Genomic DNA, 26,434 nt, shown 5'->3' with positions numbered 1-26,434 from the left:
CTTTGCCACACTTGAAGTTCATTTACGGACATACTGGAAGAGAAAGCTCCCAAATAAACGCATCTAAGCATACACGTCTAACCAAGTCCCGCACGGACAAAAAGATGCATTTTAAAACACAAAAGTTCCTGGACCTCTTGAGAACGACACACACTCCCATAGGTGTGTGTGTGTGTGTGTGTGTGTTCTCTTGCGGCCCACCATGGTTGTCGTCATGCCTGCATGGATGCAGACGCTGCCAAAGCAAAGTGCTTGCAGTGGGCTGCCACCCTGACAAATGGCCCGAGAGGAGCTGTGGGGGCCTTTCGCCTGCTTTTGTTGACTGTATTCAAGAGTTGGAGGGTTGGGGGGGTTTGGGGGTGTACCGGTTCGTTAGCGGCTTTGGACTGCGGGGTAATGATAGGTAATGATGGTGCACAGAACACTTTGGATAATGACGGGTGTTGCGAGCGCTCCAGATGACTACATGAAAGGCCGAAACAGAGTGGCCCACCTGGTCACACCTGCTGGGACAATGACAGGCCTCCAGGCTCGCGCTGCGTGTGTGCGTGCACACGCGGGGGTGTGTGAGCGAACCACTCACAGCAGTATTGGAAAGTTCCATTCCCTCCCCTTTCCATTGAAAAGCGCTCATTAAAATGTCCTCTCGCTCCCCAATGCTCCCGTGGACGGGCTTTTGGCCTCGTCACAAGTAGGCGCACGCACACACACACTCATGCAGATCCTCGGCCACAAGTAAGAAGGTGACATCAGCGCGAGCCCCGAGGGCGAGGGAAGCACACAAGAAAAATGTCTGCGAGAACAACTGCAGGGCTTCTTGGCCACTTTTCCGATTTGTTCTCGTCTCCGAAATGACGAGATGTGTTTTCTTTGCCTCAATCCCCTTGTCACGCCTCCCGTAGGCATGCAAGTGTTGGGGAACACCTTTGCCAAGCATTGAAATAGTCAATCAGGATTTTTATACGCTGCTGCATTTTCTTTCCATCGATCTTATTCTCACCCTGGAGTGGTTGTTAGCCAATCGCAGGGCTTCTCCGGCCGATGGACAATTTCGAGTCTTTAATTAACCCAGTGCTTCTCAAATAGTGGGGCGGGCCCCCCTGCGATGTGTGACACTAGGGAACATGCATTTTTTTTCCTGCTATACTAAAATTAATTGTAATTGCGCATCCGCTCCAGTAGTTGGCAGTGGCGCTCTCATTGCCCATTGGATTAAAAAAACAAAAAACAGCACACATTGTTTTTATTTATTTTTGTTTTGTCGGTCAAAGTGTTTTATATATTGTGAACCTGAGTTAATGTTGCTTATTATATTTTTGGTTTCATTTTATTTTGAGCAGAAAATGATGCAATAAGTCTGTCAATTTTTTTTTAAAAAATTTCAATCAAATTGATGCACTTAAAATCTTTTCTTTTACAGTCTAATAAACATCTAAGGTTAAAAAGGTTATTCTCGTAAATTCAAGTCTCTTTCTTTTTGTTTTCAATACGTTACGTTTCATGATGTTATGCACAGGTGTACTTAACTATTGCACTTTTGTCCTTTAGCTTCGTCCTCAGTGAAAGTCACACAAGTGTTCAGACTTAACGTAGCTACGGCACTTACAGTTCGGTGACATTTCTGGGGATTCCTTTGGGCAGTGTGTGCAGGTGCTTGTTACTGCATCGGACCACCGTCTCCAGGCACGTGCACTCGCTGGGACACTGCGGTCTGGGCACACAACTTGACTCTTCGTGACCTGAGGAAAGAGAGGAAATTGCCGGGAGTAGTTAGACACCGAGAAAGGAGCCGCGGGATGACAAAGAGCGCTGCAGCCATGTAGATTACAGCTCGCATCGGAGCGGGGAGAGAAAGTGGTGAAAGAATGACAAGTTTAAAGGCGAGACAAAGCACAAATAGCACAATCTCTCAAAGTGACAGCGGGCTATTGAGACAAAGAAAAGATAGGAAGTCTACCGGGAAAGAGATAAAGGAGCCTGAGTAATATAATATTGACTAGCCTGGACAAAGAATGGAAGCTGGCCTGAGGCGTGGAGACAAGTCTAACATTAATTCAGCGGCAAATAAGCCGACTGGTCAATAAGGCAAATGGCTCGATAGCACCACTCAGTCGGACATCGACAAGCAGCTTAGGAAGTGCTGAGCTGCAATCTATTCCGTAAACAGAGAGCTGGACAATAGCGCTCATTATTGCAAATGATCACTGGGCAGCCGATCGCACTCGTAATGTATGGAGTTGAAAAGCCACAGAAAATTGCGAAAAAAAATAAAAATAAAGTTTGGAGAAAGTTTGAGGAATAAGAGGAAGACGGAAAACGGACTTTTTTTTTTTAACTACAGTATGTACACATTTAATAAGAGTGTTACTCCTTAATATTCTCGTCATCATCGTCACTCAAAGTCAGCTAGCATGTGCCACCGACGGCTCTAATGAGGATTAGCGTTTTCGAAAATCATTTCAGGAATAAAGCACGATTCACGATCAGTCAACACAGACATTTATAATGTCATTGTTTTGTTTTTTTGTTAAATGCATTTCCTTCATTCAATCACAAGAATTTTCATCGTCAATTTTTTTTTTTTGAAGGATGTTCCCAAAACTCACTCAGCATTTAAAGGCTATTTTATGCAAAGTACCATTTTAATGATAAAGGAACAAAAATAAACGCGTCTGTCAACCACTACAGCAGGTTTGTGTGCAGATTCACATCTGATGTTACGGAGCCTCGTTAGCGCATTTTTAAATTTTATTTTATTTTTTTTATTTCAATTATTAGGTTGTATGTAACCACATCGTCATTAGCTTTGGTTAAGCATTTTTCTTGTTGGGGGCTTGATGTGAGCGGAGGCTTGGCCGCAGATGTTGGTGGTTATGTCGCCATAGCGTTGTATTTAATGACAGCATCAGAAATTAGCGACACTTCAGTCAATTAAATCATCAATTCAACAAGTCAGTGTAGCAGCTAACAAAAACATACTGTACCTTCCTCGCAGCGGAAATCAGGCAGTGCGACATCCTGCAGGGGGATCTCCTTGAGGAAGGCCGGACGCAGGCAGCGAGGGTTCCCCGTGACGATTTTGCGGCTCCTCAGCCAGTCTCCCAGCCAGGACAGCCGGCAGTCGCAGTTGAAGGAGTTGGCCAGAAGGTTTCTGCCAGATGGAAGAGCGTGTTAGAAGGCGTGGAAATGAGAACGGACCGAAGGCGGAAGTGAGGTCTCACAGAGTGGAGAGGGTCTGCAGGGTATCGAAGGCGCCAGGGGTGATGGTGGTCAACTGGTTGTCGTAGAGAGACAGCAGACGCACGTTGTGGAGGCCGGTGAAACTGTCGTTGTGGATACAGCTGATCTTGTTGTTCCTCAGCATCCTGTGGAGAAACAGACGGAGCAACTATAATGCCGTGTTCCCTCGCTAGATGAAAATTTATTGCGAGTGCACTCGCAATATTGCAGAATTTTGAAACGATTTTTACGAGTTGACAAATTCAACCTAGCACTTTTATTTGGAGAAATGTGATAGAACAAGCAAAAAGTATTTTATAACTGTTTCAATACGTTTAAACGTGTCAGACGCGACTTACAGCATGCGCAACCCTTCCAGGCCACGGAACATCTCGCTCCGGACCGCGTCGATCTGATTGGCTGTGAGGTGAAGCTCATTGACGGACGAGGCACCTTCGAACGCGCCGTCCTCAATCTCTGTGATTTTGTTATTGCTGAGGTTGCTGTAGAGAGCAAACAGAGGATTAGGAAAAGTTGAAGCGCGAATAAACGTCACAACGTCAAATTATAGTCTTACATTTTCTTGAGCTGGGTTAGGCTCTTGAACATGCCGGTGGCCTCCAGAGTGGTGATGTCATTGTTGTTGAGGCGCCTGGACACGAGGGTTGAAATTTCAGATTAAATGTTTTTTTTTTTTTACATTTATCGCCATATATATAGCGGATGAATATTTTGTAAGAGTGCAATTTTATTACGAAATAAAACATTCTTGTTCAACTTCATATTCTTGACAGCAGAGTGATTCCCTAGTTTGCAATTTGTACTAATCTGGTGGGTGTGGCTGGCACATTCCAATGTTTTCATTGGCCGAGGGGGGAAACAAACAGAAATTTTGCCTGGCAACGGGTGAACGAGAAATTTGTGTTGATCTACGTTGCTGCATGGTTACATTTCAGTCGTGACCTTTTATCATCACGTTTTATTCAGAATTCTCCACTGCCGCCTGGCGATCTACGCATGCTGAACCAGGGGTGTGCAAACTTTTTGATTAGCGGGCCACAATGGGTTCTAAAATTTCACAGAGGGGCCAGACCAGGAGCACATGGATGTGATTTGGTAACCTCACCACATCGGAGAAAAAAAAAATTTAAATGAAAGTGAACAAAAGCATTATAAAAAACAGTATTTAGAAAATAAAACATGATCAAGGTTTATTCATTTAATTTTTTTTCAAGTTCGGCGGGCCGGATTAAAACATTTAACGGGCCGCATGTGGCCCCCGGGCCGTAGTTTGCCCACACCTGTGCTAAACACTTTACTTACAGCTCAGTCGTGGATGACGGGATGTGCTCAGGGATCTTGGTGAGCTTCAGGTTGGAGCAATCCACCACGTTAGACTCGCAGCGGCACTTGGGAGGACACACCGGATCGCTGTTGCAGGCGTTATTCAGCCGGGCGTCCTCGGCACCTGACGCAGGGAAACGATGACATCAGCCTGTTTCACCTCACATCCGCACATGAATCGTCCCACAACACCACGAGTCACGCATCCCCACCACTTTTGCAGTTTCTCCCGAACTTGCTGTTGACCTTAAGTGCCTGCAGCGGAAGCTCCTCCGCCATTCATAGGGGAGGCCTACGAATGAGGGGGGGGGGGCTTATTTTCGAGAGGTGAGCAGTGGGCCGAAAAAGGAACGGTGTCCAGGGAGACAGAGATAAGGACGGCAAATCGGACGGTCAGCTTCAGTGAAGCAGAGGACCCAGGAGGACTTGGCCAGTCAGGTGGAGACGGATGAGATGAGAATGAAAGATGAAAGGGGTGCTGAGACTTTGATCCTGATCGGAGGTAGGACGTGTGAGTACTTTGACCACCTTTGCTCGCGATAGAAGATGCGCACGGAGGAAGCAGGTAGGCAGGCGATTGCGAGACGTTTCCCTGCACTTCCTCTCTGCCTATGAATAGACGTTACGTGCCAAAAAGTGCGCTGCCAGATACATCGTGACTGCTCAATAATGAAACAGCTCCGGGAGCCACTTAGAACAGAGTGTGTGTCTGTCAGTGTGTGTGTGTGAGTGTGTGTGTGTGCGCATATGTTCCATTTAGAGGGAACAGCCCAGTGTTTTCTGTTAGAATAACATTTTATGTCCCCTTCCCCTCTTGCATGCTTCGCAGCGGTGCACCTCTCTCCGCCTCTGTGAAGTTTGCACATTACGTCACCGGGACACCGCGGGCCACGCAGACCACGCTCACCCAGCAGGAAAACCTCAACCAAGAAGCAAAAGGGGGGACGGCGGGGGAAGTTATAGTCGAGCAGCAAGAATGTGCCCAAATATCGCAACGTCATCTGAAGCCATTGCGTAACCGCAAAGCCTCATTGTTGACTTTATTAGAGATTGAAGAGCGGATCGCATTTGCAGAAATAACTTCCTTTCGACGCAGTAAAACAGCTCATTAAGGACGTTTCCCTCGGCCAGACAACAGGAAAAAGCATTTCCTGCCGGAGAGGAAGTAATGAAAGGCCAAGCGCCAATCCGAGCTTTGATCGTGACGACGCCAAGGAGTCCCCGAGGGAGATTTGTGAGTCATCATCATTAGTATCGATAAGTACGTGGCGGCCGCACTTTTATGGCAAGGAGCCCCAAGAGGACCAAAAACATCAGATGGGATTTTTTTTCCTCTTTAAAATGGCACAAAATGACTCGTCATTGAGGAGCTGTTTTAATTCACCGCAGCTTGACAAAAATATTGGGACGCAAGACCGCTTCTAGAGGAAGTTGTTCCGTTTTTGGGAATGCGTCTGTGGGAATTATTGGCCATTCATTTGCTTGAGATTTGCAAGCCGGGCGGGTCCACCATCTTTACGTCTTTTAAGTTCATAAATATCACAGTCATGGGAGCATGTCGTTATAGACATTATCCACTCAAGCTGGAACAGAAAAGGTTCTTTCCCAAACTAGATAGAAGCATGGAAAAATGTCCAAAATGTCTTGGAAAGATGAAGAATGAAGATAGAAGGGGACCAAATGCGTTTACACCAAAAATAGACGTGTGTCCCGGTACTTTTGTTCAAGTAGCATTTTACACATTAAATTTGCTGCACATCTGTTTTCGTTATCTGACGGATGCCAAAAATCCCATTAAGTCCAACGATCCAATTTTGCTTTCTTCTACCTTGCGCATCTCATTTGGTCTTGAAGCCAGCCCGGCAATTTAGGACACACAAACGCGTATTCATTTACACACATACGCAAGTCAAGACGGTGAATCACCGTATCACTGATCCTCCGAGTTATTTGCTTGGAAGTTCCCTTGCTGAGACATCCGGACACATCCGCCGATAGGGATCGCGGTCCCCCCATGGGCTTAATTATCTTTTGCATTTACCGATAGAGAGGTCGCATGTTCCCTCCCTCACTCAGAGACGGCAAAAGCAAAGAGTCTCAGTCACGCATTTATTATATTAAAACATGCTCAAAGGTACCGGTTTGCTAATTGCATTGATACCGCCACCTGTTTCAACCAAAAAGATGATTCACTTGCATCTGTTAGTTTATTAAAGTTCGTTGTTTCACGATGTAAAAAAAAATCTGATTTTGCTTTGGATTAGGTTCCCATTAAATCCATTTTTTTTTTTTAAATTAGATTTAAAAACACGTAAATTATATCTTATTTTTAACATTATAAGAGCTAACTTTTTAACTGCATGCAATAAATAAATAAATAATTACTTAATTAAATAAATAAATAAACAAATAAATAAAATAAATAAATAAATAAATAAATAAATAAAAAAGTGCAACTTTTTTTTGTTTTTACAACAAATAATTCAATAAATTAAATGTGCCTCCAGTAAATTAAAACGAGAACCATCGGTAGGGATGGCGATGAACAGTCAAAGCAAGGAGGAAGACAATGGTAGCCATGAACTCACCTGGGATGAAGTACTGCTCTTTGGCTGTGATGGAAAAAAGACAAAGGGAATGATATCAGTGGGCGCTCGGAAAGCATAGCTGGGGGGCCCCGCTATGCTTCGACACTGTCATATATAATACAGAGCTTATATATGACGCCGTGTATGTGACAACTGAATATGAGATCTCTGTGGAGATGACAAGGATAAAGTAAGCAAGAACAAGAGAATACAAACCCAAGGCAAAAAAAAGGCAAAGGATGAACGGGCATGTATGGAAAGTGGAAAAGACCTCATGAGCAGATGACATTTTTATCCAAGAGTGATTGAGGAAACAATGCAACGGATGAAGAGAGAAGTAAAGTTTAGAGGCAAGAAAGGGAGAGGCACTTGGAGAGCGTCAGCCTACCGGAGCATCGGAATTTCTTGCTCTTGATCTGCCCGATGCGTTTGTTGGCCAGCCGACGGGGGCTGGCGCAGCGGGCTCCGCTGGTCTCGATGGGGTTGGAGCGCAGGTAGTCGGCCAGCCACTTCAAATTGCAGTCGCAAATGAATGGATTCTGGGCCAGGTGTCTGCGGGAAGAAAAATGACAAATATATTATTCCATGATAAATACATTTCTGTATCATGTTTCATATAAACAGAAAAATAATTTTAAAATGATTTATTAATTATTATTACACTGCTTTCATTTGCATGTCATCATTTTAGCTAATTTCCAACAACTACAACAAGCGTTTGCAGACGGCATAAAATAACTTTGAATCTGGCTCACGGGCCTTGACTTTGAAACTGTTCCCCCGTGCGTCTGAATCCATCCCTGAGACAAAGTGTCATGTTAAACTTATTTCTGCACATTTGGGTCCTGTTTTCAACAAGCCGAATTTTTCAGCACAAGCTGACAGATGTTATTTTGAGAAATTTCTTTTGTACTTTTTGGGACAAAATCAAAAAGGAAGAAAATTCCACAGTGGATGTGGAATCAATTTTTCTGGAATCTGTTTATTTTCTAACACGTCATTCCATTTCGTGCTTCTCCAAAGTCTTCAAAGTAAAAACATTTACGTGGGCTCGGAGCTTTATGGCGTCTTTGTGAATGTATCATTTTGTTTTCACTCACAGGGTCTGTATCGCTCGCAGCGAAGCGAAGGTGCCCTTGGCTAGAATTTGGATCTTGTTGTCGTACAGCGACAGCAGCGAGAGGTTCTGCAGGTCCTGGAAGGTGTTGGCCCGGACGCAGTGAATCTTATTGGCGTTCAGCAAACTGCGAGACAACGATGGGAAAGACGAGAAGAGAGTTGGGGAGGGACTCGGGCTTGTCAGACTTGACTTATTTATTCATTCATTATGCATTCCAGCTGGAGAACAACGCACAGGTACAAAGTTTACTCAAAGGTTCTGACTTCTTCCCTGAGTGGGAGTAAAACCATTCTATCTGCTTAGCATGTGTGTGTGCGTGCGTGTGTGTGTGGGTGTGTGTGTGTTCTTACAGCAGTTGGAGGGCATAGAGGCCATCAAAGACACCCTTGGGCAGGTCGGTGATTTTATTTCCATATAACACCCTGGGAGATCACAATACAGACATGATTTAAACACGGAAAAATGACAAGCCAGATGAAAATTTATGCCGCCGCACATGCACAAACACGGCCTCTGGAAGGAACACTCACAGCGAGTTGAGGGAGCGCAGGCCCTGGAAGGCGTCTGGAGCGATCTCTGAGATCTGGTTGTTGCTCAGGTCTCTGTTGGTAAAGAAAATCAGTCAGTCAGGGAGACAACTTGGATGGTCGGTGTGGTTTGTGTGCACATTCATTGTGGTGTGACGCCACTCAAGTAACACCTGCCGCATCAAAAAGGAGGACATCAATGAGATGCCGGAGCTTTAGCCCATATTTGGGGAAAAAAAAAAAAATCAGCATTTTCTTGCCACATTTCCTTGTATTATTTTTTTACCCACAACAGAATTACAGGAACTGACATTTTTTTGTTTAATTACAGTAATAAAACGCATCATTTATAAAATGTTGGTCATATTTTACCTGTTACAAGTCCGTCACATAAGTTACAACGGATATATCTAGGGTGCGTAAAAGCCCAGCAAGCGGCTAGCCACCAGCTAGCTTGCGGGCTAACAGGCTTGAGCTAGTAAGTAACTTGCGGTTGTGCCAGATAACCACAGATTCAAGGTAGACACTCAAGTTTTTATATCGTGGGGGGGGACTCATGTCTGAGCCAAAATATGTCACTTGGAACTCTTTGAGCCATAAAAAAAATATCTAGGAAACTGAAATGGTGCTTAACAGTTTAATGCGCCACAATGGAGAACTACATTTACTAAGTAAGTCCTTGCACAGTTTCAGTAGTGATCATCAAACTTACATGATGTATTATGAAACAAATCTCGTAATTCACTTTACAAGGTCTTTAAAATCCTACTTGTTTCCTTTGCAATGTGACTGCGTTGTCAATATCGCTGGCTTTTCAGGCAGCGATGATACGTGATGGTTGAAATAGGCGTCGATCATTATTGCAAAACCAAACATTGGTTATGAGAGAGGGCACTCCGTAATCTAACGCCCTAGAATTCAAGAGCGCCATTATTGTATGACATTATTTGTGCCCCATCAGACTACTGTGTTATTACATATGCGTTACAATACTAACATCCAGTAGACTGCTTGTGAACATTACAGTTGTTAATAGGATCCACAGCCTCCTTCCCACAGGTCAACCACTAATCCTTTGCGTGTCCTTGAATGCAACACTCAGTAGAAGCAGACACAAGAGCGTGTTGGAGCAAAAATCATCACGAGGGAAAGAAGGGGAATAGGTTGACATTTTGGGGGTCACAGTTAAATAAGTGCCCATTCGTCTTGTTGCTCTGGAATTGAAGATTTCAATACAGCAGAGGAGCCAACATCTGCTCTAGACAGTGTGCGTGCGTGTGTGTGCGTGTGTGTGTCATTTCCTAGGATAAGAAGATAGACAGAATCAAGAAGTGGCATAACGCCATAAATACAGCAGCATAGAAACACCTACAATTTATATATATTCTCGAAGACTATATTTAACTTGCGTAAATCACCTCCATATTTCCTCCACATCCTCGGAGAGACATAACAAAGACATCTGCAGATGATATCCCATGAAAGTTGCAACATATGATGTATAGGTGCTGTCTAAACCGTGCGTGTACTGAGGTAGTCCGAGGAGGGCATGCGGCCAGCTGAATCAACGCGGGCGTTGAGGGTCAACATAGACATACCGCAAAGCAGACTTGATGCTAAATGCAGAATCAGCAGCGGGTTCTCACTGTTACGCAAGACCACATGGAGGACCCTAAATGTCTTTTTACTGATTGGATCATGTAAAGATAAAGGTTATCCTGCGCTTCTATTTTCTAAAAAAAAAAAAAACATGTCATGTTATTCAGTACAGGGTGAAGAGCGGTTTCACTCCACTACTTTTGTGGTCGGCGTTTGCATTTTTTTAATTGGACGCAAACCATATCCAGTACCTCTCCAAATATTTTTTTTGCACCAAAACAAAGACAGACGTGAGCTTTTTCCCCCGCTCCAGCGGCCGCCGGCCTTAGAAAAGAAACGATTGGATGTATAAACAGAGAAGCAACGTAGCCTTCAAGTTGGGCTAGAAACTCCCTGACCTTCCGCTCGTCGCCGCTTCACTTGCAGCGATGTCGGTCAGGCCCGCTGGCGTTACGGACTGCGGCTGACTGACGGGACAGCTCAACTACCGGCCCGTCGCTGTTGTCACTCCCGCCCGACAGCCAAGCCTCAGCCGTTTCGTTTCGTTCCAGCACACTCTCCGTGCCCTTCGTCGTCCCGACCGGCCACAGTTTATGTTTTGCCCACGCAAGCGCAACACCCCCCACACGGGGCCGGAGAGGCACTCGCCAGGGGAATACCAGCGAACGGCATTTGGAAAGATGAGAGCTGTTATTATGACTGTGTAGCATCTGAGCGCCTGCTGCCGCGCCGCCCAAACGCTGAGAATATGTTCGCCGGTCGCAGACAAAATAAATGATTCGTGTTCCGTTGGCAGTGGACAGAGAAGACAGCCTGCCTGCAGCCTCTTGATGTCAGTCCTGCGTGAGTGTAAGCGTGTCTGTGTTGGTGTACTTACATCCTGCGCAGCTTCTTGTAGGGAGAGAATGCTCCGGGAGGAACTGCCTTAATCCCGTTCTGTTCCAGACGTCTAGAGAGGAACAAAAATACAACCGGTTCACCAAAAATAGACTTTTCCTCGTTCATCTCGGAAGGACGAGAGGTGGGAGTGAGTCGTATATGGGAGCGTCAAGCTTTAACGTTCAAAAGTCCCAAAAATCCAGCAAGTTAAATCACCATTAAAGTACAAGCAAAAGGAGTCGAGTCGTTACTTTGGCAAAGCAAGTCAAACAATCACAACGCACTGCGACTGCACAACATTCACACATCGGTTTGTGAGCAGTAGAGACGGTCCCAAACCTTCCCCAATTTTATCAATTTAATCGCAAGTCGTAAATTTGGTGACTTAAATCTCATTCGAGGGCGGCACGGTGGACGACTGGTTAGCACGATGGCCTCACAGTGCAGAGGTCGTGGGTTCGATTCCGGCTCCGGCCTTTCTGCGCGGACTTTGCATTTTCTCCCCGTGCCTGCGTGGGTTTTCTACGGGTATTCCGATTTGCTCCCACATTCCAAAAAACATGCACGGCAGGTCGATTAGACACTCTAGGTGTGATTGTGAGCGCGGATGCTTGTTCGTCTAGATGTACCCTGCGATTGGCTGGCAACCAGTCCGGCGTGTACTGCCTGATTGGCAGCTGGGATGGGCTCCAGCACCCCCCCCCGCGACCCTCGTGACGAGAAGCGGTACAGATAGTCAAAGCATGGTACTTGAGTCCCCCCCGCCCCCTGCTGGTAGATTGGTCTGATTCTTTTATAGGAGATGTATTTTCCAGCTGTAATAGGTGCAGGTATGTTGGAGTCATAACATCCTGAAACCCAATAAAGAGTGTACAAACGAACGTGCCGTGGAACAGGATTTGCGGGGGGCCTTCCAACTGCAGTCATATTTCTTCTTGATGAAAGAGTTTACAGCACTTATGATCTCGTTTGAAAGCCCCCCGAAAAACAATAATGATCGCGGGGGAGGTGAAACACGAGGCAACGGCGAGGGAAGTCGGTCAAGATTTCGCCACGCAGACGATGAAAACATTCGCTCGGTCATTTTCGAGGCCTAATCAGTGTCAGATGGTCGCAGGGGAGCAGACAGCACCAGAGGCCATTAGCGTGGGCGTGCACGTGCAAGCCGCTACTTAAGTTGGTCCCAGAGCAATTCCCTCCGGTGTGGCTGGCAGCGGGCTGTTTATCTGCAGGTCACTTGACAGCTTTTAAAAGTCTCCTTAACGAGGCTTAGCGGGGCCCGGTCGGAGCCAGCTGGGGTTCCGTCTGTCTGTCCGTCCGGCTATCAAGAAGCCCGCTGCGCCGCAGCAAACGCGAGGCCGGCGCGATGGCCGCTAAGCGCTGAGCTAGCCTAGCGAGATGGTTAAGAGCTATTTGTCACCACAAGGAAATGGGGATCATTTAAAAGCTGCAAATTATTGATGATAGTCGTAACCACAACCTCTTAAAATGAGGGGCTTGCTCTCAGAGCGAGAACATTTCCACACGATTTAATCATTCAATTACAGACATTTATGATTTATTACATGCCTTGGAGGGCCCGCGTTGCTATGTTTATGGGCCGAGTGTTTTTGCGAAACATAAACCGCTGCTGCTCAACTTGAGAAAATGTTCAATCTGGACTCGGCCCCCCCTCGGAGCAAGGCATCCATTCTCCGCATATGGGGCGATGGAGCGGCGCAATTGACATTCTTGGGATGGCAGCGATTCCAGACCACAGATTCCTGCGGTGGCCGTGCTTTCGCGGTCTGTTTTAGTCTGCTTGTCCCGATGCGTCTGTGATTTTGCCGCAAAGTGACGGCGCTGCGGTTCCTTCGCCCTCACAAAGCGGCCGAGCGCCGGGCCAATGTGGCTTTTGTGCTTTTTCTTAGCAACGAGCTCGTCTCGCTGCTCTGACACAGTCACCAAGTGTGCGGCGGCTTTTTTATTCATTTTTTTTGTTCCTCCTTCCAAATCAATACGTGCAAGTGACTAAATCCCCCAATCAACAGAAGAGTTGCAACGTCCGATCGAGAAAACTAAACAAGCTGCCTTCAATCAATGCTCCCCATCCAATCTGTCCGTCTGAGCGCTCGTCTGCGTGTCTGTCGGCAGGCCAGTGTCAACACAATCGATGATTTTGATCCTTTTCATTCAAGTCCGAGCATGGCTTTCATTAGGGGGATACAGCATTTTCTTTATGACTTTGAAAGTCACGGCAGGGGAAAGGCAAAGGGGGGGGGGGTTCAGTCACGGCCGGCCGTGGCGCATAATAATCTACTGTGGTCGCTGTTTGGGCTGAGTGGACCTGCTCTCGCAAGAAACCGGCTTACATCCACACAGCTATAAACACCGGCATTCATTAGGAGAGAGCATGACATAGGTTCGGTGACTTTTTTTTTTTTTTTCACATCATGAATATGTGTGTATATGAGTGCCTCGTTAAAAAGGCATCGGTCTAGCGTTGATACACAGCAATATGCCTTCCTGAAATGGAAACTGATTTTATAATCAACTGCAAGCACCAAATTACTGAACCGCCAATCCCAGCTGAGCCGTTCCCTTATTTTTTCCTCACTCTTCATCGTTGAGCGGTCTATTTCGGTGATGATTTGGCACGCTGGGAAGTGCAGCAAAGAAGTCGGGGAGGAATAGAGCGCAAGTTGTAAGGCTTGGCTGGGAATGATGAACTGCGGATGACATAGGTGCGTTTTTCACCACGCTCTTGTAAAAGATGAATCGGAGTTTATTGGTGGGGCCGTGGTTTAGTGCCAATTAGATGTGAAGGGCAGCGAGACCTTTTAAAATGTCTTGATCTGCTACGCGGACAACTCGACTGAGCATGGGAAAAGCGAGCATTCCGATGTCTCTGTTCTCCTTTACGGGGAATCGACAGGCTCACGAATGTCAAATTTGAGATCAGGAATTCAAGCAAAAGCACAAAACATTAACTAGAAATGTCCTTTGCTGTCATCTGTGAATGCAGATGAGTTTTTTTGTGTATAAAAAAAAATATGCTGAATTACAAGACTCATCAAACACAGAGCAATGTGGATGAACTGGACACATTACAACGGAAAAACTGCGACCCTAGCTGTAGTTATTGGCTCCACATGTACTGTAATAAGGAGGAAGCAGATTGTCGTGGTCCCTGAAGCGAAATTATATAAAAAAAAGACAGAAAATGGATGAGAAATAGAAGGAAGGGAGTATGGCTGTTTGAAAGGCAATGGTAGCGCTATTCATTGACTGTAGTGTGCATGCGACAGAGACTCTCCATGCTTCACTTTTCCAGTCAAGGTAAATAAGAAACCATCAATATATAGTAAAGTATTATTACAAAACACAAAATATATACTGAATATACTTGGAGGCGACCAGCTGGATCTTGTTTCATACCTGGAAACGTCTATTTTTGGTGAAATGTCATTTTTTTTAATTGCCGTCTCACCAAGGTTGCAATGTCGTTGAACAGTGATTCGAAGTTTGAATCACAACAAAACTAGTGACACGCATAAAAATTAGTAGCTGAATACAGCACTTTTCATGATACTTCAGAAGGGTTCGGCATGTCGCTTGGTGTGTGTCTGGCGACATAGGTGAAATAGTTTGGGAATTTTTAAATGGAAAATGATGTGATGAATCTGAGGTGATTTAAAAAATAAAAAAAAATCTCCATTAAATCTAATATTTCTTCTTCTTGTGGAAAAGGTGTCATTGTAGAAAAAGAAAAATGATAAAAAAAATAAAAATAAAATCCTAATCATTCAATTACGATGCAGAATCAATATGTGTGAATGCTCTTCATTCACAGAATTAGGAGAAAATATTGTACGATTTGTATTGCGTCTGTTACATTGCTATATATAAAGATACATTTTCATTTTTAAGGAAGCTAAAATCTTCAATTTAAGACTTTAAGCATATGCGGACAGCCTGTATCAGCGCAACATTCTCGTCGTTGTGTTCACAGACAACATTCACGAGGAGACTCATCCCTGTCAGAGTGTTGCAACAGGCTGGCAAACTCTCCACAAAATGGAGAAGTCAAACTCTGAAAAGTTATGCCAGAGGAAAACTTGGTGGGTGGTCATGCGCGTGTGAACTGCGCATCCAAATTAGGAAATCCAGCACACCAGCAGACTAGAAATGGGTCAGGGTTGTTGGGGGCTTCCATGCTTGCTGGGTATTTATAAACAGACCCCATAGGGACGAGGAGACCTAGAAACTTGCGTGTCGCCTTGGCATCGCGGATCGTGAAGTCTCTCTCTTCTGAAATCACGTGCTTTCCCAAATAGGCATTAAACCCCCACCAAAAGGGGCAAAATCACTACCTTGAAAAGTTAAATCCCGCTTTCCCGGGAATTACAGTGGCCCGATAGCACGCGGGCTGTAAATAGTTAATGCTCAGACAGATGTCGACGGAGCGATAAACTAGCAAAGTGTTTGCGTGCGCTTCGCAGAGCTGATAAGAGCGCGCAGTCTCTGCCTTTGCTGCGGGACGGCTTGTCCAAGTGTAAATGGACGCGTATCTTTCTAGCAGGTGATGCATGGCGAGAAACAGCGGGAGGGGGGGGGGGGGGGGACACGCGTACGTAATACATGCATGTTAGAAGTCATTCCAAGATTGCAAGTGCATGTCTGTTTTGTGCACATGGCAACAAATGCTCTGCAGCGCTCTGCTTCAGTGCACATCGAGCTGCGGCTTTCTTTACGCTGGAATTCATCACTTTGCGCAACTCAAGAGCGAAACTCCCAGGGAATAATATAAACAACTTCACTTTTTTTTTTTGGGTGCACATGATTAATTCAGTCAAGATAATGCAAAATTCCATATTTATTTATGTCACGTTCTTGTTTTTCCTTACTGGACTGTTTACACCACAAGCTTTGACTGAGACTGTGGTACAGACTGGAGGCAGTGGTGGTAACCATGACCTTTCCAAAATTGACCCATGGTGTTTTTGGTTTGGTTAAGTTTTAGCACAAAAATGTTGTAACTGGCTTAAATAAAATACTTTTCAGCAAAGTAGGTTACTGGAAATTTGCGCATCTCTGGATGTGGTTGAACTAGCTACTGTGTCATACTGTTGAATGACAGTAATAATAAATATTATGTGACGAGAGACACTGCTTATGTGTTTTGCACTACATCCCATTATAGATTCTAATAATTAGAATAATGAAAAGCCCAAGAAAAAGAAAAACTGAAACAGCTCAACATTTAGAACTGGTTCAGGCTAACCATAAAGTGCTGAAAATACAGTAAAAGAAAATAAATATTCAAGCCTATCGAGCCAAGTAGAATGAAACACTCTCTTTCGGAGATGGTGGAGGAGAAAGTAAAAAGTTGAGGTTATTATTAGGACTCTATTTTTAGACCAATTGTCTTCCGTAGCTTCAAAGAAGATCTCATTCATTCCTAAATTAATTTAGCGGGGCTTACATTTCGGCCATGCTGTCCGGCAGGTTGGCCGGGATGTCAGTCAGACCTTTCCCTCTACAGTCCACAATGTTGTTGCTGCAGGTACACATGGCGGGACAGGAACCTCCACCTGTGTTGCACGGTTGTGGACTGGAGGAATCTTGATAACCTGGAAACGAAAGGACTGGTTAATACAGTGTAAATACGGGGCGTCAAAGTCATTTTTGTGGACGGGCCACATCGTAGTTCTGGTTTCCCCCGGAGCGCCGTTATGACTGTGAACCCATATAAATGTATGATTACCTAACATTTTCACATACGCAAAACAAATTGATGCAGAGGCAGTTTTAACATCAGAAGCCAATAAGTAATTGTTTGTTCAACAATTCTTCAATTTATTTTAAAAGGGGATGATTGGCAACAAATAAATGGCAATATCTCATATCTCAATGTTGTTAAAAGGGAAGAAAATGTGCTAGAAACAAGAAGTTGACGCACATGATTTAGCCTTTGCGGGCCACCAAAAATTCGGTTGCGGGCCAGATCTGGCCCCCGAGCCTCGACTTTGACACCCACGGTGTAAATGATGATGATGGAACGAGAAAGAAAGGATTTTGGTTTTATTAAGTAGTTTGGAATACTGTGACGCCATACTTGTCACCGTGAGCCTCGTGAACTAAATAGCAGATGAACACCGACGATCCTTCCCAGGCAAGTTTTCCAGACGTTGAGAAGAAGAAATGAGCTTGACGTTATGCTAAAGTTGTACATCCTTGAGAATCAATAAACAAGAAACTGGGTTATCTATCAAAGGGAAGGCGCCGCGTGTTGAGAGCAAAAAAACGACATGAATAATACAATTGCACAAATGAGTGAAGGCCTCCAATAATACGCATTGATCTCTCCTCAAATGTTCCTCCCGCGTCGGCGCTCCCTGGTGGATGGAAGAGGTGCGTATTCAGCAAGAGCCCCGCGCTCTCTCTTTTATTTAACACTTCAACTTTTCAATTTGCATACCGAGCACATCAAGCCATCACGCTGTCTCCAGGTACCCGTTCAAATAGCTGCCAAGTGAAGCAACGAAGAGCGCCGCTCGCTACAGCTGTGTGTGTTAGCCTGAATGCGAGTGAGCCTAACCCAGATAAAATGAATAAAACAGACTTTTAAATGGGCTCATTTACACAGCATTAATAATCTGGGTTTCAAAACGATTAATATTTCATGCATCGCTCAGCTAGTGGGCGACATGTTAGTCACAGAAAGTCAAGGCTGGTGGAAATTAGAATTATTGACACGGCGCTAGCTCTCTACTGTAGATAGATAAGAGTATAGAATATGAATCGGAATTTTTTTTCTGATAGTGTGATGCGACTTGGCAACTAATTGAAACAAAGCACCTATTTGGTCGGAGCCACTGGTTGAGGAATTATGGTCGTTGAAAAATATTGCACTGGCCACTTGTTTAACATGCTAGCTGCTAGCATAACTATTTATCATCTTTCAGGAAATTCTGACAGATTTGACAGCTTCTTGGAATTCGACTACAAACTTTTTTAGTGGCAAACGTTAGGTGGAAGCCATGAAATTTGAAAAATTACAAAAAAAAATGGAGTTAGCCCACAGTTAGATTAAACGCAGGTGCGCGCGATAGACCCGGAAATACAGTAGTTCTTATGTATCCCTCTAAATCGGGTTCCTAATATTTTGGCCAGTGCCAGTGAGGTAAACAGAACAGCAAAGACCGTGTTGACGCGGATGCAATACACAGCCTGATCTGAGGTTGTGTCAGAGGTTTGACAGATCTGGGATCAGGTGTAGGGCACAGCAGAGTTCCCAACTGATGGAACACGCCACGTTTGACAGGCCTGGGATCAGGGAGAGTGCATAGCGCAGCTGGAGCAGCGTGAACAACGACAGCTCCCTGACAGGTAGACTTGAAGCGAAGCTTTTTGATGTCATGGTGCGCTCGCACAAGGTCTGTTTTCCCCATTCAAGCCTTTCACGGCCACTGTATTCCAGTTCCATCTCCCGGGTGTTATCTGCACACGCACACTCTGCAAAGAGCTGCCATTTGCATCGCGGCTTGCCTTCACATTTCAAGTTGCTCCTCTCATCATCCAAAATACAATATTATCACGGGCTACACGCCAAATGTCTTCTATGAAAGTTCTCCCATTTATTCATCAATTTATGTGTTTTATTACACTCCCCATGCACTCTATACTGAACAATATATACTCAATTTTATGATTGTTTCTTATGGAAAAGCCATTATCTTTTTGTCAAATAGTCCACCAATTTTTTTTTTAACAACTTTTTATTTCTTAAAAAAAAAAAAAAAGAAGAATGTGCAGGTGGCGCCGAAACAGTATTCATATTGATTGATTGTTTGCTTTGATGGCAAAAAAAAAAAAAAAAACTTTTTGAAAACAGCAAATGAGACGCAGATTCAAATGCGTAAAACACTTCAAAGAACGACTGGAATGATGAGTGTGAAGTCGTAAAATTGTCACTCATTATGTACTGAAAATTCACAATGCTGGAACGCTTTTTCCTGCTGAGAAGGAATGACGACATGTCGGAATGGCGCAGCCAAACCAAAAACACGTTCTCCCCGATTATTCCGTCTTTTGCTTTGCTTCTCCAGCCTCCTTTCTCCCCAACTCAGCGCCACCCTGCCCCAAATCCCCCGCAGGTGGCCTGGGCTGGTCACAGCACATACACACAGACAAAATTCTGCGCTTGAAAATACAAAAAATATGTGGCGTGGGCGTGTATGTGTGCGTACGTGAATACCAGCAAGGACGTTTCCTAATGAGTCGTTCACGGGGAGTTCAACTTGTGGTCAATTGTTCATGCACGTGCGTTTATATAATTGCATGACTTGACAGTATATGCTACATTCACGTACGCTCATTAATTTTTGTATTTTTTTTTGGGTGGGAATCGTGATTGTTAGTGATTGAAACTCACAGGCAACTAATCATGTTGGAAAAGGGAACCGCGGCTTCCCATGAAGCGCAGCCTAAACTTTCTGTACCCTTATCTTGCTCTCGGAGAGTCCCGGCTCGCTTTTCCTATCTCCGAAGGTTCCACTCCCACGCTTTGAGTCACTTTCCCCGGGCGAGGAATTGTTAATGGTCCGTGCTGTCACGCAGTATGGCTGCATAAAAATCACAACCCATGGAGAGTGACTGAGAGATATGTTGGGGGGGATACACACCCATAAACACACACACATAACCACACACACACACACACACACACACACACACACACACCTACATATCAACCAACCATCGCAGCTGGTGTTGTAGAGAGATGGCCTTGTGGGGGAGCGAAGGTTCTCATTGGACCTTTTGCATTGTCCTGATATGACAACCTCATGCGCATGTTCCCTTTTGCCGCGTTCCAAAAGCAACTACAAAATGATCTCGAGTACACTGAATACCGAATGAATAAAACAACAATGTAGAATTGCACCAAAGGCTCATCATGATTGACAAACTCTTCTGTTTTCTCATTAATCTGTGTATTTTTGCGGTTTTTACATTGCACCAAAACAACTTTTGATTTTCGAAGGTACCATGCTAGCTGAGGAGTAGCTAGCGTAGCCCATTAGCTGATAGCCAGACTCTTTGACATGATAGAATATTTTAGCAGCGGTACCACCAATAATCAAAGTTCCTTGTGAAGTTTACACTGGAGAAAGAAGTGTTAACTTCGCAGAGTACCGCTAAGTATTATTGGCAGAAATGGAAGAAAAGAGCTGATCACATGGTAAAGACTAAACATAAGGTATGAGAGTGTCTTCACGCCAGTAGGAGATGATGTGTCGACAGTAGACACAGGCATGAGTGAGCAGAATTGAGTATCATTTAACAGCTTGAATGCTATTGCTAACTGATAGCTAGCATTCCTGTTAGCATCTCGCTGCTCTATGAATTACCACTTGAATGATGATGCAAATAATTCAAAATTTGAAACAACACTTCTTGAGGCACATTTGTCATTTTATTCCACTTTTCCCAACTAAGTTAAACATCTTTGGATGCAATTTGTATTACTATTACAGTGGCTAACAATGCTACGCATTGTGCCAGTTAAGAATTTAGGAAAGTCACTTAAACCATCGTCTCTACAATTTATGATTGCGACGTTTTGACTCAGTGTCAATTAAATGGGAAAGAAATCCCAAAACAGATTTGGTCAATTTTGTTGTTTTTCCAAAGTAACAATTTCTCCAGTTAGTGGTCACAGTAGCAACCATCAGAAGACAAAAACTTATTGAAGTGTGAACATTTAGCCGTGTTCAGAAGTCGGTGTTTACACATAAAACAATGCAAAGATGTTTGTGGCATTTGTCACACGTGGAGCGCTTACCCGAGCAGCTGAATTCGTGTTTCTGAACCTCTGCCACATTGAGACCTTTGAGCTCGGGCGGTGCCGCGCACTGAGTGAACAGACCAATGGTAGGCCGCTGTCGGAGCCACTGCGCCAACCAGGCCAGATGACAGTCACAGTTGAGATTGTTAGAGTGGAGACGGCTGTAAAACAAACCCAAAAAAATAATTAAAAAAAATAAAAAGAAGAAACTGAGCTATTTGAAGCTTTTCTCTGCCTCAATTGCCAGTCAATTTGACAGCAAGTTGAAGACGCAAATAGCACAAACGTGTCTGTTCTATCCTCGAGCTCATTACAAGCAACCGCCGCGGCCAAAGTCACTAAATAATACACTACATGAATGATTGTAAACGCGGCATTCTAGACGAAGGAGAAAAGCCTTCCAAACCCGACACTCCAAACATGGCATTCCTGGAATGCTGCGTTTGTCGAGAATAGCGATCGCTGGTGTTTGGAGCGTGTATCCATATGCACAGACGCTGACAATAGTGTGAGCTATAAAATGTAACCCCACCGGGAGCAAAGAAGCCCTGAAGGCTACCGCAAGACATTGGAGGCCTGGCTCAGCGTGGTTCGGCTGCCATGATTGTTTTCATTTGTGCATAATTCTACATTTAGTAATCACATCATTGCACAGTACACAAAAGGCTCCAGGGGCTATTTGCGTCCACAAGGGCCAGTTGTTGTTGTGTTTAGATGCGAGGGAGATAATGGTTCCTGGCTTTGCTACAGACTCCGTTGTGGTTCTTAGTGGTTCTTACGAGCCCCCCCAACGCTGTCAGGAAAAAAAAAAAACTCTCTCTATGGAGGCAATTTACAGTGTTTTTTTTTTTTTTTCAAATAGCAAATGCAGTAGGTGTCACTCACAAGGTTCTCAATTTGGGCATGTGGTTGAAGCTGGAAACGGGGATGCTGCTGATGTTGTTGTTGTTCAGGGTTCTGCGAGAACAAAAGAGCAGAGAAAAAAAAAAATAAACGGTCAACATATTCTTCACAAAGCGTTTCGCTGTGGTTTTTAGATCTACTCTGTCCCGTGGTGGCACCCCGTTGTGACTATAACACCTCATTCCAAACAGATGGGGAAAGCCTCCTATGCACACGCACGGGCGCGCGTGCAAATACACACGCGTCAGACTCCCAATCAAGCCGACGTGGGGTCCACTTCACGCGCAGACCCTGAGCATCAGCTGCAGCCGGGGAATCAGGTCATTTCAATCAGCCTAATAACCCTTTACCATATTTCAAGCAGAAAACCCCCCACCAGCCCCCCCGTCTTCTAACACAACCTGCCCCCCCCCCATAAAAACCTATACAAACAACCCCCAATTCCCACTTTCACCATTATGACAACCTATCTCTACATCTGCAATCCATCCACGCCATGAAAGCAGGCTTTAATGGCTTTTTTTTTTTTTTTTTTTTTTTTGGTCTCCCCACCCCCCCTAAAAAAAAAAGAGAAAAAAGCCGTCTTTTACTATAAAAATAACAAGGCTGTTGAAGCCCCCGTGGCCCAATCGGCACTGGAGACTATGCGTATACATTAGTGATGGTTATTAGTGGTAGTGAAACAATGTCTTCATTTCACCGAGTGCTTTCATGGAATGGTATGGCGCTGGAAGGAGATACTCACAGCACTTCCAAGCCTCGCAAAGCTCTGAAGGCGCCGTCCTCGATGCAGCCGATGTGGTTTTTATCCAGCTGACTGCCAGACAAAGAGTGAAGGGGGGGGGGGGGGGGCTTGTTAGCAAGCGCAAAACAAAACAAAAAAAAAAAGTAATCATCCATTTCCCCCCCTGTACGCTGCTCATTATCGTGTAAACAGTAAACAGCACACTGATGGGCTACGGTAAATCAATACTGTTCATCTAAGCTCGTGTATCCCCAAGAGTGGACCGGAAGAGGAGGAGGAGGGCGGCTCACAGTTTATCATGATCAGCATTATCATGTGTGAATGCATAGTGCATGTACCTCCAAGGATAACTAAATGGCTGCCTCCATGAGGCATCTTTGTGCATTCGTGGTCGCCATTAGTCTGCTCGCTCTCGATGATACACTGACCACTTAACGCGCATGGAGTACGTAATGAACTAGTCTTGCCATATCGTAAAAACAATGCTCTTGTTTTCCCACTGGCAGATGCTTTTTGGCGTGCATTGGAATAATTGGAATACTAGAAAGCAATTGAAGTATGAAATTATAACATTGAAAAGAAATGGCGAAAGGCGACAGCAGACGGAAGGGAAACGGAAACACACAAAATTGTGTCGAAAAGATATGAAAAGATCATCTTGTGCACCGCAAAGACGCCATGTTTGAATTCACCCGAGAGACAGTTTAGACCAGTGCTTCTCAAATAGTGGGGGCGGCGTGGTGCGATGCTGAGGGGGGCGCATGTGACCTTGGGGAACATGCTTTTTTTTTTCCCGCCGTACGACAATAAAGTGTAATTGCACCTCCACTCCAGTAGTTGGCAGTGGCGCTCTCGAGTATTAACTCGACGGTGTAGGTTTGTTTTACAACAAAAATGCCATTATTTATAGTTGCGGTTGAGAGTTGGTGGTGGATGGGGGTGCGCAAATTATTTTCTTCTTGCTAGGGGTGGGTAACAGAAAATAATTGAGAAGCACTCTTTTAGGCTAAGTTGACACAATATTCCTGTTTACAGGAAAATAGCTTCACATGCATTAAAAGGAGCTGCAGTTTTGGTTGACAAAACTGTTAAACTTTCACTTTTTTTTGTCACTTTCTCAGAACAGTAAACACCAGCATGTTTGAACTGAGATGATGACAGATATTATCTCATTTAATTTCCTGATGGGAAAAGGCGGGAGATGTTTATTTGTCCTATTCGAATTAAAATACAACACACAAAAGGAAAAACTAAATCTAAAACCAAAAAAAAAATAACGACATATATGTAAAGTAAAAATAAAGAGCCATTCAAAAGACCTTGACTGAATTTCGTGGGCTGTTATTGGAAATACTGATCAATTTTGACGTCAATATTTCTACATTGAGTTCAGGAGTGAAGCACACTCACAGGTTTTTGATGTCTGTAGCTCCTCTGAAAGCTTTTCTTGGGATGGACTGGATGAGGTTTTCGCTCAGATCTCTGCAGAGACAAGAAGAAGGCAAGAGATGGTCATTAGCCGTAAATGTAGCGTCTTACAAAATACATCTGTTAAATCAGCATTGTAATGTGTTTCGCTAACTGTCAGATATGATAAAAATTACACCAAAAAAATAAATAAAAGTATTTGATTATTGTATTGTTGCTAGCAAATATACATGAGTTTCACTGAATGGACCTAAAGAAAAGTTTTCCCTCCGGCAGAATGTCCAAAACCTCGAGTCTGTATGGAGAATTATTTTACAGTGTCCACATTTTTCAATGTCATCTCATCTCTGCTTTGGGTTAATCGCTGCGCTTTGCCCATTGACGGGTGTTCGGTTCCCCGCATTCAGCCTGCACACAAAGACCAAACAAATTGCATGACATTGGCCAGTGAAAGGTTGTCACTGAGCCTGATTCATTAGGGAAACTGCTGCCTGAAAGAACATAATCGTCGGGCATTAGGATGCATGTGTGTTCAGAATGTAATGTTGGCAAGCGTGTGGAAAATAAAAGTGCGCAGGCAGGAAAGCGAAAGTAGCCGTCGTTTTAATTAGCGCGGTCCTTTTGTCTGCAGTTGAAAGAAAGGCTCCGCGCGCCTCTTCGGCATCACACTGCACCGGAAAACTGGAAGGCCCGTCTTGACAAACAAACTAATGCACACGCGTGGAGCTCCCGCAAGGCGGACTGAAGTAAACAAGACTTCTTAAAAGGGCGTCCACGAAAGACGCTTGAGCGTGACCGCAAATTCCACAATCTATAAATCTCGATGACACAAGTGTTCCACATGAGACTCTGACGACTCCTGCTTGTTTAATGTGCATGTATGCTGCGGCAGCCAATGGCATGATGCAAAGGTCGACGCGTTATCATCAGACGAGGGGCTCCTGGTGACATTATTGCCCCCCCCCCCAAAAAAAAATAAATGTTATTATTATTCTTTTTTTTTTCAAGTTCGGCGGTCCGAATTAAAACGGTTACCGGGCCGCATGTGGCCCCCGGGCCGTAGTTTGCCCACACCTGCTCCAATGACATTCCACTGAGCGTAGAATGATTTACAAAAAAAAAAAAAGAGAAAATAGAGGTTAGGTTGTGTCATGCAACTTTATGAGGTGAGCAGGCGTTTCAAAAACACGTTTTGGCTTGTACACGACGATTTGCCGCCTTATCCATCGTCGGAAATACATCTGCATACGAGTCATTTCCCTCCAAGGGCAAGTCTGTTAGCAGGGAGGTAACCATTGTTTATTGGACTTTTTCCGAAATATTCAAAAAGGCTCCATGTTTCCTTGCGTTTGGAACCAGAACCAGAACCAGAACCGTTGAGCAAAAGACTTTATTGTTGACCGTTTTCTCCACATTTTGGTCGACTTAACCTTGCATTGTATCGGATGAGTAATTAATCTTTTCAAGCAGCTGCCATTAAGGAATGATATTAAATCACAGCGCCAATGCCCGAGGATACATTATTGTTGCACGCGAAATAGGAAGACGAAGCAAAAAGACGGGGCTGCTGTGACGGCAACTTTGCGTACTTCTGTCGTAAATTGAATCCATGCTGTAAAACATCCCTAATCCCATGAGCATGCTATAATACGATTGGCTGGAGACAACTACTCTCCCACTTTTAATGCCGTTTGATTGGATTAGCAGTCGTGGAAAGTAGCTTTATAAACGAGGGTCCGTTTAGCGCGCCAAGATTGCAATTGTCCCCTTTCTCGCTTCTGCTTATAAAGTCGTTCTCGCTTTGTCCTCCGTCTTCATTTGGAGAATAATCACAGCTTTCATGATTTGGAGTCAGCAGTCTTCGGCGCATTGACAGTTCCAACTAAATTTGGCTCGGCAAGACTTCTGCATTTACACATTCTTAAAATGGCAAACAGAACATTTCTGTGGGGGTGCATGCTGTATTTTACATAGTCTGTGGTTGCCACACTCTGACTCCTTTTTTGTTTTTTTTTTCCAAGGCTTAAGCTGACTCCGTTTGGAAGCGAGCGATTTTGACGTTGCTGATTAGTTTGGAAGTCGATTTTCAGGGAAACATGAACTACCTAAAATAAGGCACAATTACAGCGCTCGCCACAAAGATGGATATGGGGCACCATGGTCAGCCGGTTAATCTAAAGTTGCAATGCTTCGAAATGTATACAGCACTCAAAACAGACATTTTACTGTTAACAGGCAATCTGGCATTGTTAG

At 44.5% G+C, this 26,434-nt stretch overlaps 1 protein-coding gene across 4 annotated transcripts in view; it reads right to left on the bottom strand.

Annotated features, from left to right (window-relative positions):
• The window catches only part of slit1a (slit homolog 1a (Drosophila)), an 84,152-nt gene that overhangs the window by 12,923 nt on the left and 44,795 nt on the right, over positions 1 to 26,434 (bottom strand). For 2 of the 4 annotated variants that reach the window (XM_088304665.1, XM_088304667.1), the window contains exons 5-21: positions 24,164 to 24,235; positions 22,754 to 22,825; positions 21,991 to 22,062; positions 21,103 to 21,266; positions 16,741 to 16,888; positions 11,275 to 11,346; positions 8,802 to 8,873; positions 8,622 to 8,693; positions 8,252 to 8,395; positions 7,540 to 7,703; positions 7,152 to 7,175; positions 4,543 to 4,687; positions 3,797 to 3,871; positions 3,579 to 3,722; positions 3,222 to 3,365; positions 2,985 to 3,151; positions 1,607 to 1,739 (exon numbers count right to left, since the gene is read on the bottom strand). In XM_088304665.1, the coding sequence (XP_088160791.1) occupies positions 1,607 to 1,739; positions 2,985 to 3,151; positions 3,222 to 3,365; positions 3,579 to 3,722; positions 3,797 to 3,871; positions 4,543 to 4,687; positions 7,152 to 7,175; positions 7,540 to 7,703; positions 8,252 to 8,395; positions 8,622 to 8,693; positions 8,802 to 8,873; positions 11,275 to 11,346; positions 16,741 to 16,888; positions 21,103 to 21,266; positions 21,991 to 22,062; positions 22,754 to 22,825; positions 24,164 to 24,235 (1,884 nt within the window). The remainder of the gene's footprint in view (positions 1 to 1,606; positions 1,740 to 2,984; positions 3,152 to 3,221; positions 3,366 to 3,578; positions 3,723 to 3,796; positions 3,872 to 4,542; positions 4,688 to 7,151; positions 7,176 to 7,539; positions 7,704 to 8,251; positions 8,396 to 8,621; positions 8,694 to 8,801; positions 8,874 to 11,274; positions 11,347 to 16,740; positions 16,889 to 21,102; positions 21,267 to 21,990; positions 22,063 to 22,753; positions 22,826 to 24,163; positions 24,236 to 26,434) is intronic. The other 2 variants (XM_088304666.1, XM_088304668.1) reach the window with 1 other exon arrangement.

This window comes from Idiotropiscis lumnitzeri, chromosome 9 (assembly GCF_059441095.1).
Source record: "Idiotropiscis lumnitzeri isolate Australia: NSW breed Sydney's pygmy pipehorse chromosome 9, RoL_Ilum_1.0, whole genome shotgun sequence".
Taxonomy (NCBI): Eukaryota; Metazoa; Chordata; class Actinopteri; order Syngnathiformes; family Syngnathidae; genus Idiotropiscis; species Idiotropiscis lumnitzeri.
The sequence above is the reverse complement of the archived record's forward strand: the minus strand, read 5'-3'. Positions and strand labels throughout refer to the sequence as shown.